The 20,524-nt window shown below is 41.4% G+C and overlaps 3 protein-coding genes across 5 annotated transcripts; 2 read left to right on the top strand and 1 right to left on the bottom strand.

The window, feature by feature from the left end:
* The first annotated feature begins 660 nt into the window (after positions 1-660).
* egfl6 (EGF-like-domain, multiple 6) lies at positions 661-13,546 on the top strand. 3 transcript variants are annotated; one of them, XM_084084079.1, is made up of 13 exons: positions 661-1,101; positions 3,324-3,433; positions 3,812-3,899; positions 4,506-4,625; positions 5,367-5,486; positions 6,007-6,141; positions 6,235-6,357; positions 7,025-7,087; positions 8,004-8,282; positions 10,672-10,740; positions 10,846-10,941; positions 11,237-11,499; positions 12,472-13,546. In XM_084084079.1, exons 2-13 carry the CDS (start codon positions 3,374-3,376, stop codon positions 12,574-12,576), a joined length of 1,521 nt encoding a protein of 506 aa, XP_083940205.1. In that variant the 5' UTR covers positions 661-1,101; positions 3,324-3,373; the 3' UTR covers positions 12,577-13,546. The 3 variants fall into 3 exon arrangements, with proteins under 3 accessions (XP_083940205.1, XP_083940203.1, XP_083940204.1); XM_084084077.1 differs by having other exon boundaries at positions 3,807-3,899; XM_084084078.1 differs by lacking the exon at positions 7,025-7,087 and having other exon boundaries at positions 3,807-3,899.
* A 1,657-nt stretch (positions 13,547-15,203) lies between these two features.
* rab9a (RAB9A, member RAS oncogene family) lies at positions 15,204-16,954 on the top strand. The gene is made up of 2 exons (XM_084084882.1): positions 15,204-15,327; positions 15,530-16,954. The coding sequence occupies exon 2, from the start codon at positions 15,576-15,578 to the stop codon at positions 16,182-16,184; it is 609 nt and encodes a 202-aa protein (XP_083941008.1). The 5' UTR covers positions 15,204-15,327; positions 15,530-15,575; the 3' UTR covers positions 16,185-16,954.
* Positions 16,955-17,127: 173 nt separating this feature from the next.
* Positions 17,128-20,472, bottom strand: trappc2 (trafficking protein particle complex subunit 2). The gene is made up of 5 exons (XM_084084883.1): positions 20,420-20,472; positions 20,053-20,171; positions 18,993-19,135; positions 17,877-17,964; positions 17,128-17,785 (listed from the first exon to the last, which is right to left on the bottom strand). Exons 2-5 carry the CDS (start codon positions 20,143-20,145, stop codon positions 17,687-17,689), a joined length of 423 nt encoding a protein of 140 aa, XP_083941009.1. The 5' UTR covers positions 20,146-20,171; positions 20,420-20,472; the 3' UTR covers positions 17,128-17,686.
* Positions 20,473-20,524: the final 52 nt, after the last annotated feature.

The following is a 20,524-nucleotide window of genomic DNA, read 5'->3' as shown; positions in this document are numbered from 1 at the left end:
TCCACAATTAGCTGATCCGGCTAATTATCCACAAGGACAAAATCTGAGCCTGGAAACACACACACGCACGCACGCACGCACGCACGCACGCACGCACGCACGCACGCACGCACGCACGCACGCACGCACGCACGCACGCACGCACGCACGCACGCACGCACGCACGCACGCACGCACGCACGCACGCACGCACGCACGCACGCACGCACGCACGCACGCACGCACGCACGCACGCACACACGCACACACACACACACACACACACACACACACACACACACACACACACACACACACACACACACACACACACACACACACACACACACACACACACAAAAAACAAAAAACATCAGAGGTGGCCATTGAGATAAGAATTCTGACGTTATTAGAAAGAGACTGAAGTAGCAGTGAAACCATGTTCTGTATTGGAAACCTGAGCATACTAACAGCACAATTTGACCCTGCTGGGGTTCTGCAGGAAGAGCTTTATGTGGTGCTGTATTGGGTTACAGCGTAGCGCACCCCTCAACATAATCCCCACCCCCCTTACAAACCCATTCCTACCTCCTCTTAACCCTCCTCTCACAGCAGTGTCATTTCACACAGAGTGATACACAGCCTACCCCTGGAGTTTCAGAGAGAAAGAGGAAACAAATTATGGGACAAGGACCACAGCTACTGCCACCTTCAAGAACGTGAGAGAGAAAGAGAGAGAGAGAGAGAGAGAGAGAGAGAGAGAGAGAGAGAGAGCGAGAGAGAGAGAGAGAGAGAGTGAGAGACAGAGAAAGAGAAAGACAGACAGAGAGAGAGAAATTCTTCCCTGGAGGAGAGTGTGAGTTTGTGTGGGGGTAGCACACAAACTCTGGCTCGCGCTTGCAAGAAGACTCAATTGAAACCTGTTCGTGGGATCACTGTCTAAGCACTTAATGCGTGGAAGCCCACCTGGAGGACTAGTAAGAATTCACAGCAGCCAAAGACAGCCAAGAGTGAGACACAGTGCTCCTGCTGCTTACAGTTAAGAGACATGCAGCCATTAACGTGGATCGGTGCCCTTTTTCTCCTTTTCTGCATCTCCTCCAGCAGTGCCGACCGCCACAGGTAAGACAACCAACAATGACTTCACCTTTTGTTGCCGGGAAGGATAAATCATGTACCAGTGCAACTCCGATTCTACACCAGCAGCAGGTGGAAAGCACACCTTAGTGTTTATTGTTGTGGATCAGTTCCTCTGTTGAGAATCCCACTGACTGATTCCAGAGTGATCAAATCAAGGGTGCATATATTGTAACAAGTGTGGAAACTACACTATCTATAGGCCTATCTACTATATACATGTTTTTGTTATTTTTCTTCTTTTTTTTAAAGATTTAAAATAAAATAAAACATTTTTATTGTTTTGCCAATAATAACATGCCTAAAATAGGGACACCAAACTTTCAACATGTTCATGTTGAAAGTTTAACATGAACATGTTTGGAGCTCTGCACCATCACGAAACATCATGAATCCCCCTAGTTTGCAGTGTAATATTGGGTTGAAGTGTGTTTACATGGGAAAACGTTTGTTTTGATGGCATGCACTACGGATTATGACACTCTCTGTCTATGCCTGGAGGTGGACTATGGGAGGTATGACACTGTGTCAGCTAAATGTAGCTCAGCAACACTGTTAATAACTGAAGAGCACCTGTCACACACTTTGCAGCCGCATCCTGTAGGCTATTCTGGTTGATTTCTATCAAGTCTCAGATTCCTCCAGTCCCACTGGAGCCTAGCTGGGCTGCATTTAGGAAGTTGCTCAGACGAGGCCAGAATGCTAAACATCTGGGAGAGTACACTTTGGCACTGGGCTAGAGGTTACGAGTTATCATGGCAGCTGAGATTACCTGTAGGCCTGGAATTTCGATATTCGGGCCTGTGAGGGATTTTCCAGACTGTTCTCTGGTTCTCCCAACAAGTGAGGGGAAGTGGCACATTAACTACTTTCAACCTTCATCCCTATTTTGGGTAGGCCTATGTCATTATAGGTGAAAAGTTAAAAAAAAAATCTACAAGTTCACTATGTGTCATACGGCAAAGTATATAGGGCTTAAATGGTTAACTAAATCTAATTTACAGTTGAAAAATACACGTGCAATGGTATACCTGGAGGTTATTGACTTGCTGACTTGCTTAAGGTGACTGCTAATGACTGTATAGTAAATACTGTGGCTGCAGTCAGATGGAGATGGAGAAAAAAAGAAACACACGCACAGGAAGTAGGGTCAACCTTGATGTATCGCTGTGTGCAACACAACAAGTTCCTGATTAGTGAGCTTCTCCATCTGTGACCAACATCCTGCCTGCTGGCTTTTGCTCCATGGGGGGCCAGTAAAGGAGAAACTTTATTTAGGCTGTTTGTTTTCCACACTAGTGCCATTGGGGCCATAATTAGATGAGGGTGCCTGAAGGACTGTATTTGGAAAAGCTAAATGAGATGTGTGTGTGACTCGGGATCAATTGCCACTCTCAAACACACATGGGCAAGCCAAGTTCACTGACCCAGTTATGTTGTTATTTACCATTTAGGCATTTAGCAGAGACTCCTATCCAGAGTAACACAAGTGTAAGATCAACAAACAGGTGCAAGTGCAAAGAAACAATTTAGTGCTTCAAAGTAACTAGGATACCAAACATCAACCCTAGCATCTGTCTAAACAAAAAGCAACAGCATAAATTCATATACATTCTTCAAGCAATGATGATTAAATAACATAACATTTGTGAAGAAGTAACCAACATATATCCGCTAGTATACAGTGCAAGGAAGGAATACAAGGAGAGAGGAGTGCTGGGGGTGAGGTGGAGTCTTAAGAGGTAAGTATTCAGACTGCAGCGAAGAATGGTGACTGAGTCTGCAATCCCAACTGCAAGGGGAGTTTATTCCATAGCTTGGGAGCCAGGAGGGAGAAGAGTCTAGGACATATTTGAGGCAGGTACAAATTGTTGTAACCACCATGACGTTTCAGATTCAAGAATACGATTTCATGGGGCATACAGAATGGACAAGTGCATCAACCACAAAATCGCAATGTGCCCAGTTTGATTCTGGCTAGATATGTCATGACAGAAAAAAAAGAAGAAGAGAGATTTCATTGAACAAGCTAACTTTGGATGTTCCATCCACTGCTGAGTTGGCTCTGTAATTGGTCCGCTCTTTTTTCCAAATCTCTTTCTCTATTTTTGGCGAATGTTCCCCGAGCAGACTAGGGATGCTAAGGTTCAAGCAAGACTGTAATAATACAGACACTATCCCTTGTCCTCCCCTCTTCTTCTACAAAGGCACTACAGACAAGTCCCTACTGGAAACCACCAACCAGGTGTGTGTCGCTATGGCAGGAGACTGGAGTGCTGCTATGGCTGGAAGAAAAACAATAAAGGACAATGTGAGGGTAAGAAGGTCCACGAACTCAATAGACCTCATAGATTCAAATATAATATCTGTATAATATTATAATGTAATATTGGTGTTCCAGTAACCAAACCGTTTCATAAAGCGGAGGTATAAATGTTCAATACCACAAAGCACTTTGATCATATATAAAAACAACAAACCCAAAGAATCTAAATGACCCTCAATAGTGTTCTCAAATTTGTTTTTGTTTTCCTTGGGGGGATATTTTCCCTTCTCTCCTAGAAAATGTGGACTAAATTACATTTCGGATAGAAAAAAGCTGGCCTGTACATTAAAAATGTGTGGTTTAACTGTAACCCATCTTTCTCTAACCACCATTACTGCTGGTGGTATTTTAAATGTTTTACCAGCTCAGTGTGAGCACGGCTGCAAGCACGGAGAGTGTGTCGGCCCCAGCAAATGCAAATGCTTCCCAGGATACACCGGAAAGACATGCAATCAAGGTCAGTAATTGGGGTCAACAAAGAGGGTCAACCAAGTTTCATAAAGATCACATTTCCAGTTTATAGCCCACTTTACTAGCCACTTTCACTCACATTTTATTGTTAAACGATTCCATATTTTATGTGTTTCATCTCGACACCGTAAAAAAAAAGAAAAAAGCCAAAAGGTTACCTGCTGGCTTTACTAGCACACACTGCTTTGGTTGTGTATTGATTCTCTGTTTTTATTAAAACTCAAGAAAACATCAGGGACTATTATTCGCTCGTAAACTCTGACTCTATGACATTATCTCCCAAAGTCCACAGCGCTCCCTTGAGGCACCTACGTGCCATTACAGTTTAATTTAAGTGTACTCAGGTACGAAACAATATTACATATGTGAATGCTGGTCGGCGGTGGGAGGGCAATCGTATTCATAAATTATTTGGCGAACCCTACTATTGGGGGGGCGAGACATAAAAGGCGATAGCTCATGTTTTCTTAGTGATTATTCCTTCCAGCAATTTCAAAAAACGAGAATTATTGGGGAAAAAAATCTAATCAATTGAATCGATTAGTTCGATTAACCGTTGCACCCCTAACTGTTGTGTGGGCCTCATTTCTAGATCTGAATGAATGCGGACTGAAGCCTCGTCCATGCGAGCATCGCTGCATGAACACATATGGCAGCTACATGTGTTACTGCCTCAACGGATACACCCTGATGGCTGATGGGTCCTGTGCCAGTGAGTGATTGTATGATAGTATGTTATTCAGACCAAGGTTATTATAGTTTAGACTTTTTGTTTACATTTTCAGTTACTTTTAATGTATTTTAAAATGGTTTTGCTAGTTTATTCTTTAAAAAAAGTTTTGTTTTATTTTAGTTTTTATTAGTTTTAGTGTTAGTTGTGCTTTGACAACAGGGCACAGCTAAATTACTTATGTATGAAAGATTGACAAGACTAAAACTAAGGACATTTTCTCTATTTTAGTTAGTTTTAGTTAGTTTTGTAGGCACACACGTACAGTTTGAGTTGGTTATCGTTTTTTTGTAAAGCCTCATTTTCATTTTTATTTCAGTTAACTAAAATGTTTTGTCAATTAGTTATTTAGTTTTAGTTAACTATAAAACCCTCATACAGACAGATGCTAGGATTGATGTTTACCTGCCAATGCCATCCTATAGTTACTTAGTAGCATTTGATTGTTTTTTTAGTGCTCTAGTATTTACTCAACCACATACCCTGTTGTTGGTTGACTATAGGGTTCATGCCACTTACTCTACCCTTGCACATTGTGCAAATTGCTCTGGATAAGAGTGTCTCCTAAACGCCTACATTGTAAATTGTATGCCTACCGCATGCGTGTTGTGTGTGTGTGTGTGTGTGTGTGTGTGTGTGTGTGTGTGTGTGTGTGTGTGTGTGTGTGTGTGTGTGTGTGTGTGTGTGTGTGTGTGTGTGTGTGTGTGTGTGTGTTGTGTCTAGACTCCAGGACATGTTCTCTCGCCCACTGTCAGTATGGATGTGAGGAGGTACAGGGGGAGATCCGTTGCCTCTGTCCATCTGCAGGGCTGCAACTGGGGCCAGATGAGAGGACCTGTGTAGGTGAGTATGCTGCTGACGTTTCCAATCACATTCAAGGTTGAAGGTGGTTAAAGCTACTTTATACTGAAAATCTGTCATACAACCTGAAAATCTGTTATCTTCTGTGACTGTGGCACGGTCGTACAACAAGGTATACTTTTGCAAAATGGCACAACTGTCATACTGTATAATGTTGATTAGGTAGCATAATGACATGTACAGAATCAGAACCACATAGATCTGTCTCACAGATTAGCAGTTACTAGTTCATGTAGTGCATGGGGTCAGCTGTCAGACAAAGATCTGAACAGACTCCATTATGTGGCTTTTTGCCTTCCTGGTTGGTTAAGTGGTCTCCAGTCAAATGGATAAAGTGGAATTTTATTTCTTCCCACAAAACTGTTTGAGCAGAGACAGAGCCAATTTCTAATTTTAGTAACATGGGAAAAGTAAAACAATAGCATTGGTGGAATGAGGGCTGCTACAGATCTAACTATATTCAATCCTAGGCTAACATGTGTCCTTGTTTGTTTTCCCTCAGACATTGACGAATGTGTCACTGGAAAGAACCTCTGCCCATACAACAGGCAATGTGTTAACACATTTGGTAGCTACTACTGCAAATGTCAGAATGGCTATGATCTCAAATATGTTGACGCCAAATATGACTGTGTAGGTAAGGTATAAAATCAGATGAGGAAAAAAGTTTGTAACTGCCCTACTGTATGTTATACTGTAGATTAACTCATAAGCTTTCCTCCAATTTTAGACCTTGATGAGTGTGTGGCCGGCACCCACAAATGCAGCCACCATGCTGCCTGTCTGAACACTCAAGGATCCTACAAGTGCAGGTGCAAGGCTGGATTCAGAGGCAATGGCTTTGAATGCTCAGGTGAGACCATCTGGTCACCATCTGATGACCAGCCATCTGCTACAAATAATTATCCAAATAAACACTGACGAAGTAGATGCTGACACCGGTGCATTAAGATTTGTTTCAATAGATCAGTTCTGACTGAGACAGCTCAGGGCTAAGATTTGAGCAGAGTGATATTATCTGTTTTACAGACACATATTTAACTTGGGCTCTTTAAACATCAGACAAACATCAGTCCTGCCAAGAGCAGTTTCCTGTTTTCAGACCCCTCTGCTCTTAACAGATGTTAGCTAGAGAGAGCCCTATAGATTGAAATCACACCTGTGTAAATATCTGACACTGACTGTACTATACCACAACCAGCCATATGTAGGACAGGGGAAAGGCAGGTCTCAGTGTACTCCCTGAACCAGATACCAGATAATAGCAGGTGATACTTGATGTAGCGAAGTGGCACAAGAACATAAATGTGTATAATGTATCTGGCTTGTAGAGGAAAAAAGCTGCAGGGGTCTAGGAGCAAATATCACAATCTTCAATATGAAACCATAGGACAAGACCTGACACATTGCAGTACAATGTGACTTACTGTTAAGTAAATTAAGTCGTCATCAAGAAGCCCAGAACAGAAAACACTGTGTGCATCATACACAACAAATGAAGATACCTTTATGTCTTGTAGTCAAGCCATTTTATCAGAGCCCGTGGGACGGAGACAGAGGAAGTGCAGATGATTCCCTCAACGGTGAGATCGTGCGGAATGCAAGACTCTCGGTTTCCTCTAGTACCGACTCCTCGCCAGGCACCCCACCCCCACCCCACCCCTGCCCCTCAACCCCACCCCATCTCTCCCTTGCTCAAGGCTGGCAATACTGCATATGCATTAGTAAAAACAGCTTGATATGAGGCACAGAACTCTCAGCATGAAATCTGCAGTGATAAAACGCTTATGCATTGAGGATGGCACTGATTAATTTTTACAGAATCTGTCGTGCTTCAAGTGCATGGAGCATGATATTCCTGTCTGTCTGTCCACCTGCCTCTTTGTGTATTTACCAATCATTGTTCTTGTGACATGGTAATTTACTTCTTCCATAACATGGTAAGTAATTGAGGCAGCTGCAAAATGTATGACTAAATTTGCACGAGTGTACAAATGCAATGAAATGGACATTTACACTTGTACATTCCCAGAGTTAAATTAACGCTCAGGATTCTACAGCAGTGGTTCTCAAGATGGGGTACAGGGACCCCCAGGGGTCCTTGACGGGGTTCCCAGCTAAATCAGTTAATATAGCATCACAATCAGTTGTCCACCACAAGCTCACGACGTGTCGCGGTACGATGCGTTGTGAGCATGTAGATCTGCTATTTTTGAAAGGTTTTTAACACACATCTTCTAACACACATCTTCTCTTCTGGGGGTCCCTGACACAAAATATTTTCAAATGGGGCTTGTGGCCAAATAAATATCAATTTTGGGCCTTGACATGAAAATGTCTGAGAACCACTGTTCCGCCGTATTGAGCCGTGTTGGAATTACAGTGTGTAATTCCAATACGGCTCCCGGAAAAGTCATACACATTCCGACCCTGGTAATGCAGTTCCCACTTGTGATTGTAGTTCCAGAGGTCTGACCCACTTCCTTTTCCTACCTGCAGCGATCCCAGACTCCCCTGTGCACAGGAAGCCAGACGAGATCAAAAATGTCGTCCCTGAGCCAGTGGTCACGCCGCCTCCCAGGATCCGCCAGCAGCCATATGACTATGAAGACGTCAACGGGGTTTCTGTCTACGTCGGAACCCCCGGTTCGGAGGAGAAGGTCCGGTTCCCCACGGAAAAGAAGGAAGAGTTCCCTAAAGAACAAGAGGAAGGGAAGGAAGACAACAAGCTCAATCCGAGGGGAGATGACCAGCTCAATCCGAGGGGAGATGTTTTCAGTAAGCCTCCTTCCTCTTGGCTACCTCACAGTAGTTTTTACTGGCACTGTAGGTGGTCCTAAAATAACCGTGCTTGCACAGATTAACCACTTAAGCCCATCGAGCTTGTAGATCTTTTGTTGTTTTTTGAGGGGAAAATAATAATAATAATAATAATAATAATAATGTAATAGTGATAGAGATTATGCAAGACTTTGATATTCATGTGCACACAGTATGGAATCAGTGGTCAAATATAATTATAATTAAATTAGTTTTTTTGCATTAAACTACAACAATAATCCAACTTTTAGCACACAGCAAGCTGCGCTGGGTGTGGCGATCCTGTGGCCATTCCCATACTGACCTAATGACCCAGCTGTGTATCTGTTTACTCTGCCTTTCTAGGAGAGATTACCCCCTTGATGGTCACCTGTTACAGATGTCTCCTGTCTGTTAAAGACAATTTATGATGGTTAAGCCCTGCCATAATTACAAGCACAAAACCTGTGCACTTCTCAGGCTGCAGATTTCTGGGCTGAGCTTGAAGGAGGTCTAGTCTAGTTCAGGAGTCCTCTAAGTAAAATCTTTAATTTCAATAATTGGATGTCATTATCAGTGTGGCCTTTCTCAACACAAACTGCTGAGCTAGCGTCTTGTATTCAGACAAAAGCAAGCAAGCTAAAACTAAAACTGTGGTTGCCTGGTTGGCCAAATTTAATCCTGGGGAAGACTTCCTTTCTTCTAAGTTGAATGTATCTGAGATCCTAAAGTTTCACAAAAGTGCTGGCCTGTCAGACAGTATTACTTTGAGGATTACCATTCCACTAAGATAGGTCAGCGTTAAGCCCCCAACCAGAAAGCCCTGGGCTCTGTTGTTTCATGTTCTCCAAGTGCTCTTCATACACACTCTATGAGTTCCATGCGTGCAGACTGCAGTCTGCAGACAGTTCTAAAACTCTGGGTGGGAAGTTTAATTTGACCACCAAGCATGAAAGACAAGATAGTGTAACAGGCTATCCGAGGAGAAATGAAGAAGGCCTCTGATTTAGATGATTCTCCTACCTCAATTAATCGAACATTGGTACCAATTCCTTAATGTCAGTAATGTCATTCCTTAATGTCATGTTCTGTCCCTTTTCTTGCTTGAATCCTGTCGCTTACTGCTGAATGTTGCGTGGACATGCGACTTGAGGACATAAAAAAATAGCTGTTGAAAAGCAAATGCTGACCTTGAGTGTAACAATGCCACACAGGGAGAACTGACAAGAGGGTTTGGGAAAGCTGTGATTTAAAACTGTCATGTCTAGCCTACTCTGACTACTAAGTTAAGAAAACATTATGGCCCTCAATGACATTTTCAAAAACTTAAAACCTTGCATAATAGGCCATTTCAGACACGCACAAAGCAAAGGCATTCACAATTCACTATAAATGGCTCAGGTTCCAACAATAGCAATGATCTTGATCTATTTGTTTAACCTTACAACGCTTATGCACACAGACCCTGTTGAATATGTCTCCTGACTGTATCCTCAGATGAATATCTAGATTCTAGATAAGAGCGGGCAGTGCTGTCATGCAATGGAATGAATCTGAGTGAGACAAACAGTAAATGAGAATGCCTTTCACCGCTAGACGTGATCTTTATGGAAACAACTACTCTGACAGCCAACTGAGTCTCTGTTAGACTTCAGGTAGCAAGAGGAGACAGGCCCCGAGACATCCATCACCTCCAGGGTGGAATTTTACTCTGTCGGCATGTGAGAGCCCAGGGACACAGCTCATCCTGAGCTCGCACCCGTCCCCTGGGAAGAAGGCAAAGGAAGGAGGGAGGGAGAGGGTACTAAAGACTCCAAGCCTTTTATTATACTCCCCCTCAGAACAGCTGTTGTGCAAACAGACTTGACTCTCGGAGGGAAAGTCTGTCATCAGCCCTCTAGACCTCTCTGACACCAGCCCACTCTGGCTGAGCAGGTTCAATAAGCACAGCCTTCGTACATCTGGGCCATTCACCACAGGGGGGAAGTTCAATGCAGGGGGGTTTCTATATCCTACGGTTGAAATGTGCCCTCTCGAGAGATGAATGACAGCAGGACAGGTCTACACCTGCAGGTTAAAAGCCCCGCTCTTGGCTTTTGTTTTATTAGGGGAAATCTCCCCTACTACATTATTTTGGAATGATCACTTACAACCACCTATTTTCGGAGGAATGTGCAGGTTGGAATGCTGTTGATATTTTGATCAGGCAACAATAAGGAATTACTTTTCTACATTGGACGTAACTTAATATCGATTATAGCTCATGTCAGTTTCAATATTTGACAACACAGTCATCATGTTAATCTCCACGATCCTATGGTTGATACTATGCACACTCTGAACTATCTTCCCATCTCTCTTAAAACAGCTGGATTTGAGTCTGTATTTGGACCTGCAACAGAAGTGAAGGAGATCCAGATTACACCAGTTCAGGAGGGTAATCATCAACCATCAGTCTGTCAAATCTTCAAAAAATACAAAAATTGCCATTTAGTTGATTTAGCTGATTTGGCATCATTTTCTTTTCTTTTTTTAAATCTAGAATTCCTCATGGACTGCAACTTTGATCGAGGAGCATGTGAGTGGGTGCAGGACAAGACTGATGACATGGACTGGAGTGTAGCCTACCATGACAATGGTAATAAACACATATAAACACACATTACCAAGTTACCAAGTTATCATATGTAACTCTACATTTGTGTGATCAAAACAACCCTGAAGAATAAAGTTAATTATATTCTAAATTATCTTCATTTACCATATTCCTCCAGGGGTCTAGGCCCCTATTTTTCCCAAATCTTCAGAAAATAGCCAATCTAGCTCACAGTGACGCATTGTGAGTTTGTAGATCTGCTATTTTGGCTGAATGCTCGCCCTAGAATAGGGCTGCTAGGGTCTATGCTGCTAGAAATCCCTATGCATTCTTTCAGGTGAAGAATATTACATGGCCATGAACGGACTTCTGGGGGACCAGAGAGATGTTGCCAAACTGAAGCTGCTTCTCAGTGACCGGACCCAACAGGGCAGCTTTTGCCTGACTTTTGACTACCGCGTGGTGGGAAAGAATGTAGGCGCTCTCAGGGTGCTGCTGGATAACAATGCCTATCCAGTGTGGGAGCAGAGCCACAGCAGAGCCCAGGGCTGGGAGACGGAGCTCCTTACTGTGGCATGGAAGGAGGAGGCCCCTCAGTCTGTGAGTTGAGTTCTTCACATAATTTAAATGAATCGTTATATACAGTACCATGACATTTCTATGTCCACAAGAACACTGACTGCTTCCTATCACTGACTTACTTAGAGATGGAAATGTTCAAAAGCTTAAACATTCATGTACGATGTACAACATGTTTTGTTTAGCTAGCATCCTAGGCAACCACCTTTTAAAGAAGGAACTCAGTGTTGTCCAGTGATCTGTTCATTGAGTTTTAGTCGCCGTATATTCTGGTTTACAATTTCACATCACTGACGTTGCAGTAAATCTCAACGGTAAATAAGTGATTGTGTAGTGTGTACAGCAGTAAATGCACAAGTCAGTCTCTAAACTCTTTGCTCAACTAGAGACTGATGACAATCAACCAGCTTTCGTTGGAAGTACAAAGATCTAAAAAACAAAAGAAAGAAAAAAACTGTGACATGACTTTTTTCCGAAGCAGTGGGTATAGGTTTGTTAGCGGCTGTTCTCGCCTCTGTTCTAGCAACTACCTTGCATTTAGAAGTCCCCAGACATATCGGTAGGCACTAGGCAGAGATCTCTGATCGTGTGGCAAAGTGAGACTAGTGCGGCAGATGTACCTTAGTATTAGTATTATTTACATGATGTCATTTTATTCAGGGATGTTTTGGCTATTATATTTAGTGTTCTGTTTCATCTGTTGTATGTGCGGCAGTTCAGAAGTAAAACATACTGACATACAATATGCCACTACCTACATCTGGTCTGCCAAGGTTTTCTTTGCCACTTATAGTTGGTCACAAGGCCCAGTGTTCCAGATATTCCAGGGAAACAAGGAATACACTGTTAAAGATGACTTACGGTTAGAAATGGATAGTAAACTGTTAGAAATGGCTAAGTCGTGGATTTGGTGTGGCTAAGGTCAGGTATGGAACTGAAGGGGGGGTTGTAATACACAGTCCTGTTCACTCAGTATTGTCTAATGTCTTACAGATTATCTTTGAGGCTGAGCGTGGGAGCGCCATTGGGGGAGAAATTGGTCTGGACAATGTGGTGCTGACCTCAGGTTCCTGTCAAGAGGATGAAAGGATCTTTTAAGAATTTGTCACATGCAGCCTTTCAACACATTTGAAACTTCCTGTGTTTGACGTGTGTCTGAGATTCCAATTTTCAACTCCTTCTGTGGACTTTCAGACCAGACAACGGTCTTTCCCTGTGGAATTTCTAAAATTACCATAACTGGTACTTTTTTTTAAAAGCATGCATACATTTTCTCTTGTGGTTTGGACCCAGTTCATCCAAGTAAAATACAATGGATACAGTTCGACATCCTGGGGGAGTAATTGGTTCAAACAAGAGTGCTTCACAAGCTCACACCATGCTGCTACATCATACTACATTCTTGAATTTAAAAATACATGCTGTAGTTTCAGTTTATATACTCAGTGCTCTTAAGACACAGATTAAGATCTCAGGTTTATGTGGAAACGCCAATCTTTTCTGTCAGTTATGACTAAAGTAACAGTATTGTGGCTAGTTTTCTTTTGTTTATCTGAAAGTACATTGCTGAAGTTAACGGAAAATCAATCTAAGACATGTAATGTGAATTAATAAGTGAGTTTTATCTTAAAAGTCAAGTCTTTTTGAAGGTTGGTTCATTTGAATGCTCAAAAGTATCACTGCATAACTGCTGTAAATTATGCTTTCATATTGTATCATTACATTTAAATGTTTTTGTTTTTTCTAAGTTGGCCTTCCATGTTCATATTTTTTCTCATATGTTTCAGGGCACAAATTAACCTCAAATGTGCAGGTATTTACAGAGTGGAAGGACAAAATGTATAGATTTGAGTTATTTGTTGCAGCTTGTACCCTCTGGGTTTAATGTGAAGTTAGGCAAGAACAAACACCAAAGTTGAGTAAAATAGGCATATAGTTGGCCTTCACATTTTTAGCAATTCATAATTGACGTTGTATGTACAAATTGCCTATATTGTGACAATATAAGGGTTGAATTTATCAAAGCATACCGTCTAACATTATAACTGACAATGAATGAATGAACATTATCAAATGTATGTGTTAATTTTAGGGTTGCAGACGCACATAATTGGTAGTTGGCCGAACTATAGCTACCAATTAAACTCGAAAGTATACTCTCTGCTCTCAATCTTATTTCTTAGTCGTATCTTCAATTATTAACTTCAGTTTTATTTCATTTCAAGTGAACCTGTAACCATGTGACAACTACCCTCGGCTGCCTTATATGTGGCACCCCCTTGGCGTGCCGTGAGGTTGTCACATGGTTACAGGTTCACTTTTCATTCATAAAACCGTGTTTACATACGTAAACATACGATTCAAACATTTCTTTAATGCAACCTTACCTTACAGTCAGAAACTGTATTCATCCGATTCCATCTGGGAATGTCAATGTGCCTACTTGTCTAGAGCAGTGGCTCTCAAAAAGTGGGGTCCAGGGACTCTCTGGGTTCCTTGAGGGGTTCCAAATGGACCCTTACAGGTATGTAACTGAGTAATGGGGGTCCTTGAAAATAAAAAGTTTGAGAAACACTGACTGCTCTAGAGAGGCTTCAGTCAAGTTAGTTAATACATACTGCCCTCTAGTGGAAGAAGGCGTACAGTGAGTGAAATGCAGATACGTGTTCCAGGTGGACGGACTCGGGCTGTATTGCAGAAAAACCATGCCATAATAATCATATGCTGCATGAAACCTGCCTAATTGTAAGTAAACGCATCAAATTATGGCTAATATACGTATCAGATAACATTTTAGATAGCCCATATGGGGATTTATGCGGGCGTTTCTGTAAACAATCTCTCTTGTTCTGCCATTACTTTCCACTGCATGTTTGTGTTTGCCCAGCTGCAGAAGATCACGTGCAGTGTTGCCATGTCCGCTTATTATAAGAGACTTTGGGCTTGTTTTTCTGTAAAGTCGCTTACTCGCTTGTAAATATTGGTAGTTGCGGGCTGTGGTTTTTGGGGCTTTTTTCTAAAGTTTAGTTGCTTATTTGGGCTTGTATTATGTTTAAATAACGAAGGGCTAGCTTCATTTGGGCTCGTTTTCATAGACCTGGTTGCTTGTTTCTCTCGCAAAACCTGGCAACACTGATCACATGATCCATATTAGGAAGCTGTGTATGCAGCTAACGACAGTTAGCTAGGCTAGCAGCAGCTAATTTACGTTAGCAGCCAGGTACGAGTCTTTAAAGTTCACTGAGCGACCTGCCGGTAATTTAGGAAAGACAAAGTGTCTGTCAAACATAAGTATAGATTATTTACTGAGTTTGTGATTGAATTATTGGCGACACACATAACTGAACTGCGCAGCCAGGTACGACACCTTTCTGGTAAGTATAAAGCCCCTGGCTAACACTAACATTAGCTTGGTGAATTTTATAAGTGTTATTAGACATAACACATACAATGCTATAGCGGGCACTTATTACGGCCAACTGATGGTTCAGTTTACAGTTAGTTAGTTAGTTAGTTAGTTAGTTAGTTGTGTATTTTTGGTAAATGTGCGTTTCAACTCAAAAACCACGGGACTCCGATTAGATGAAATGTTAGATATTTGATTGAAAAAGAGATATAAATGTTAGGACGATGGGAAGCCAATAGGCCTTCTGTCCCACTCTCTACTAGTTTAATGGTCACCACCAGTCCAGTAAACATCCCTTTCCTCGTTACTTTTATTACAGCTGATTGAACGTTACAATATACAATGCACCGACCAATATGAACCAGTGGTGCATGTGACCAAGGCCAGGTTTTTACAGCACATGACCCGGACGGAGTGGAGGGGGAGACTGAAACCAAGCACGGGTGAGTCACATACTGTAGACTGAGAGACACACACACACACACACACACACACACTGGTCACCAGTGTTTATCCTCTTATGAATTGGTACTCATGCTCCCTTATCCCCTCAATATTACTAGATTATTGCACATTCTCTTTTTTTTTTTTGCTTCTATGGTCATCAACATAAAAACCTACATAAATGTTCCATCTTCCCATCAGGTAATTCACTACAAAAGGGAGTGTTTAGTGGACGTCATCATCGATCATGGCAGCAAAAACATCCCTGCTGAAAGTCATTCTCCTGGGTGACGGAGGCGTGGGGAAGAGCTCACTCATGAACCGCTACGTCACCAACAAGTTTGACACGCACCTTTTCCACACTATCGGCGTGGAGTTCCTCAACAAAGACCTGGAAGTGGACGGCCACATGGTCACCCTACAAATCTGGGACACGGCTGGCCAGGAGCGCTTCCGCAGCCTGAGGACTCCCTTCTACCGCGGCTCTGACTGCTGCCTGCTCACCTTCAGCGTCGACGACAGCCAGAGCTTTCTCAACTTGGTCAACTGGAAGAAGGAGTTCATCTATTATGCAGACGTCAAGGAGCCGGAGACGTTCCCGTTCGTGGTGCTGGGGAACAAGCTGGACGTGACGGAGAGGCAGGTGACTGCCGAGGACGCTCGGCAGTGGTGTCAGGAGAACGGCAACCACCCGTATTACGAGACCAGCGCCAAGGATGCCACAAATGTGGCAGTTGCCTTTGAGGAGGCAGTGAGGAGGGTGTTGGCAATGGAGGAGCGGACGGACCACCTCATCCCTACAGACACGGTCAACCTACACAGAAAGCCTCGCACCTCGGCCACCTGTTGTTCATAACATCCAGGGGTTGACATTCACCGATTCACGTCAAGCTGTTCTTCTTATGCGTGTGTGATGAGGCTCTAGGCCTAACTGCTATATACTAAGAAAATCTTATTTAATCTAATTATGCTACTGGTTTCATGGTTTGTTGTACTTTCACAGATTTGTCATGCTAGTAGATGAAATTGTCCACTGGAGTAGGAGACAAGAAGAAAATAAATAAAAAGTAAAACACTAGTAATCATAACCCAAATACAGTACAGAAACTTTAATCTGCTGCAGTTTGGAGGTCAGGGTTGTGAAAGAGTTCCTGATTAAAGAATCACATGTGTGTCAACCCCTGGACTCAAGATGTCACAAGGGAGCTACAGTACATGAACTGTACGAATTTGCCATTATACAAGATGCCAACGCCGTGTTTGCCAAGTTTCACTTCCTTTATCACATTGTAAGATGTTCCTTTTTTTAATTTTGAAAGGCGTTTTATACTGTATGACTTATTAGGATCAATTTAGATGTACAACCCTGCAGCGCGAGTGTCAGAATTTTTAGACTTCCATTCATGGTCTATGTAATGGATTCATATTTATAACCTAAGTGCACAACTGAGAATAATTTATAATCAAATAACTATTTCTGAAATCTATCTAGAGTTACTACTTTATGTAACAGATGAAGGGTTTTCATGATTATTGCACCTTTTGTCCTTGAATGGGTTATGGTTTTGTGCTGGAAGCACTGAGGGATAAGATCCCATCAATAAGCATTAAAGCAAATATAACATGCATGGTGTATTGTGTAATTACATTTTTGTAAACTTTTGTATTTTGTTTTTACCTCACACTTTTAATCTTGGAATTACATTAGACAGGGGCATATTTTAAGTATGACAAAATGCTGATGAGATTGAGTAAAACTTGATTTTCTGTTCATATCTGAAACACTTGAGACTATCAACTCATGTTTCACATTGATTTAGTATTTGTGAAATCTCAATTTAGTTTCATGTTTGTCCACATTCATTTGTAATCAATGTATTATGTAAAAACATACAATAAAAACCCAATGCTTCTCTCAACACACAAAAAAAAACAAGTTCACATTGTAGAATATTGCTGTGTTGTCAAATCATTGCATTTGTAACTAGAGGGACAATCATGTTGGTATGGGGTAGATGGTAGATCATTGGGTAGTTATGCATACCACAAGACTGAACAACAGTTGTAACAAAATGCATGGCAAATATTCAGCAATGTAGAACTCACAAGAAATACAGGCTTGTCAGGCTCATTTAAGAAATGCAGATATACAGATGTTATTGTGTTAAGCTATATTACACAAAGTATCAGGCAAAGCTGATCAGATAACCCACTTCTAAATTATGAATATATTTCCACGACTTAAGAAGTCTTACATCACAAAGTAAAAAAGCAATGACATGTCTGTAACATTGCTGTCAGAATGTACAGTACACAATAGTATAATGAGTGTAAATCAGTTCAATACATCAGTCGTGATCAACTCAGGAGATGCTTCTTGCCCAGAAATTGGACTTTTCTATCAAATGCTGTTGAACGTATTGGAGCATTGATTTCGTAGAATGGATTCATGGCAAACTGGGGAAAAAGGAGATTTTTTACATGAATATACTTGAATCTCACCTAAACTTGGAAAAGTTATTTTGGCAGACAAAGAGGGTCAACTTACCTTTATGTATAAATCATACACATCATTAAAGAAGTTTTTTATTCCGTCTTCTTGTCGTACGTCATGCAGCATAATAAGTCTCATATGTAGAACATACGGTTAAGGGAAAAAATGCCACCAAGTCCTTAAAGTTGAATGCAAATAAGAAATATTGCTTGTACATCTACTGCACACATACTGTACACATAAAAATGTTTTCCCCTAGTAGTTAGCTTCTATTACTGAAAGGTGCTGTAAGTGATATTGCTTTGTTTTTTAAAGATTTAATTTTTTGCCTTTATTGATAGTGTACAGTGTACAGTATGTAGACAGGAAATGGTGAGAGAGAGACGGGGAGTGACACGCAGCAAAGGTCGTTGGGAAAGGGATTCGACCCTCGACACGCTGTCAGGCTTTGGAGCCTAAGTGGCCAGCGGTCCGAGTCGATATTGCTTTGGTTTTGTTTCATCACTTCCAATTTCAGTTTTTTATCCTGTATCCTTTATGAAATTGGTATCCTGACCTGAAAATGTATTTTCTGTTCAGGAGTTGTCTGTCATAAGCTGGAGAGAGGGGCAGCCCTGTTAATGAACACACACTATAGCAAGAGGAGATTTATTGTTTGCGGTCTCTGTTTTCATTACATTATTATTTATTGTTTTCTGTATATTAGTAGATCACTAGTCTCGCGTTACCAGACTGTTGCCTCCCACAATTTTCAAATGTTTCCGGCATACAGTCTGGGACTCGGAAGCTCTGATCATGATTAGAATATAAACCGGATGTGGAGCCTCCTCTCCATTTCCGTTTCGTCTTTACAGTCGCGCAAATTTATCCTAATATAAATACAAATCATCTAAGTATACATAGCTTGCTGCTTAGCAGAAATGGAAATTAAAAAGTAAAGTGTAAAGATATTTTAAAATATATTTTCGTGAATGGAAGTGCCAGTTTCCTCTCTCGGATTTTGGGAGTTGTAGTTCCAGACTCTATATAGCATTCAGAGATTGTGGAATAGTTGTCTGGCTACGCGAGACTAGCAGATCACTAATGAACAGCATCACTAGCAAGTCAATGGTACTAACCTAACCTGTGCATTCCATAAAAGACAGCAAAGGGAATATTGAAAGGATATGTCCAGCAGTGACGAAGGCAGAAACAAACCATTCATTGAACTTGTCCACAGTTTTCAAGTACATGTTGTTGGATAACCACATGTTTTCATCCACCAAATCCAAGGCTGCGTGTGCAATGAACTGGTTCAGGTGACGATGGTCATCCTGTTAACAAACAAATAATGTCACCGACATTTCGGACCAATTGCCTAGGCTCAATTTGGCAGCAATACAGTACACAGTGATGAAAGAAGTACTCACATGTACTTAAGTAAAAGTATCAATACTGCAATGTAGAAATAACATTTTGGTATCAAAATGTAGGCTACTTAAAGTACCAAAAGTAGAACATACTCATTATGCAGAATGTCCCATTTCACAACTTTTCAAATTGTATAAGAATAATTTGAAAATAGCAGATCTACAAGCCCACAACGCGAGCTTGAAGATCAGCTATTTTCAAATCGCCAAAATGTATATAAGGCTGAACTGGTTAATGTGTTTTGTAATAATAGTAAAAATCTACAAACTAATGCTCAAAAGAGCACAATTTCACTGTGGACAAACCTGATATCGGATCTGAAAGACCTGCTGACTCGATGATGCAGTGGATGTGTTGTGTGATATAATAATAATAATAGAATGGTGGAAGGAGGGCGGGGTGGGAAGGGATGGGGGGATGAATGGTGGGAACAGGGAGAAGGGTGGGTGGGGGATACTGAGTTCAATTATGCTGGTTTTGTATTTTGCTTATTTGATTTTATGTGAAAATCAATAAAAATGTGATAATTGTTTTTTTTAATCAACAAAGTAACTAGTAACTAAAGTTCTCTAATCATTTTAGTGGAGTAAAGTACAATATTTGCCTCCGAGATGTAGTGGAATAAGTTAAAGTACTGAAAACTGGAAATACTCCAGTAAAGTAAAAAAATATATATACCTCAAAATTGTACTTAAGTACAGTACTTGAGTTGAGTCAATGTACTTAGTTACTTTACACCACTGACAGCAGGGTACGTGTTAAAAACGCAACATTCTCATGTCTTACTAAATAAAGTACATCAATCAATCAATCAACATACCTTTGATTCAGCCTTTCCCGGTGGCAGGAACTCCATTTCAAAGACAGGATTGTCATGATGCCCAACCATTACGAAATAAAAACTTCCAGACATTTTCCTTCCAGTAACAAGTAACTGCCCTGAAATTAATTCAAAGAAAAGACAGTCGTGATCATCGTCAAAACGAAGAAAAAGCCAACCCAGCTAGGTTTTCAACAGCTGATGCGCTATTATCGTCATGCGCATGTTTACAGGGAGTATACCATCAGAAACAAACCATGATAACATTGCAGAACGATTATATCAATGCAGTCTATAAGGGAATTGAATACAACCGACTCTAGTCACCATTAATGTTGATAAAACACTGAAACAGACATTTGTTTACCTGTCAAATCCCTTTTCGTGGAGTGAAGGGGAAGTCGCAGGTAGATGACGACATCGTTGGGGGGGTAATCTAATGACGTCATAAGAGTGTGCCTGCCCGAAAGTG

Source organism: Gymnoscopelus microlampas (assembly GCF_963454915.1).
Source record: "Gymnoscopelus microlampas genome assembly, chromosome: 17".
In the NCBI taxonomy this organism is placed as follows: Eukaryota; Metazoa; Chordata; class Actinopteri; order Myctophiformes; family Myctophidae; genus Gymnoscopelus; species Gymnoscopelus microlampas.
The sequence above is the reverse complement of the archived record's forward strand: the minus strand, read 5'-3'. Positions and strand labels throughout refer to the sequence as shown.

Bases quoted from the DNA above. Each gene is read 5' to 3' on its own strand.
- egfl6 (XM_084084077.1), top strand. From the start codon at position 1,028: ATGCAGCCATTAACGTGGATCGGTGCCCTTTTTCTCCTTTTCTGCATC. The intron at 6,358-7,024 runs GTGAGACCATCT...TATGTCTTGTAG, and splicing joins CAATGGCTTTGAATGCTCAG to TCAAGCCATTTTATCAGAGC. The intron at 11,500-12,471 runs GTGAGTTGAGTT...AATGTCTTACAG, and splicing joins AGGAGGAGGCCCCTCAGTCT to ATTATCTTTGAGGCTGAGCG.
- rab9a (XM_084084882.1), top strand. From the start codon at position 15,576: ATGGCAGCAAAAACATCCCTGCTGAAAGTCATTCTCCTGGGTGACGGA.
- trappc2 (XM_084084883.1), bottom strand. From the start codon at position 20,145: ATGTCTGGAAGTTTTTATTTCGTAATGGTTGGGCATCATGACAATCCT. The intron at 19,136-20,052 runs GTATGTTGATTG...GTTTGTTAACAG, and splicing joins CGGGAAAGGCTGAATCAAAG to GATGACCATCGTCACCTGAA. The intron at 17,965-18,992 runs ACATATCCTTTC...ACCGTATGTTCT, and splicing joins TCTGCCTTCGTCACTGCTGG to ACATATGAGACTTATTATGC.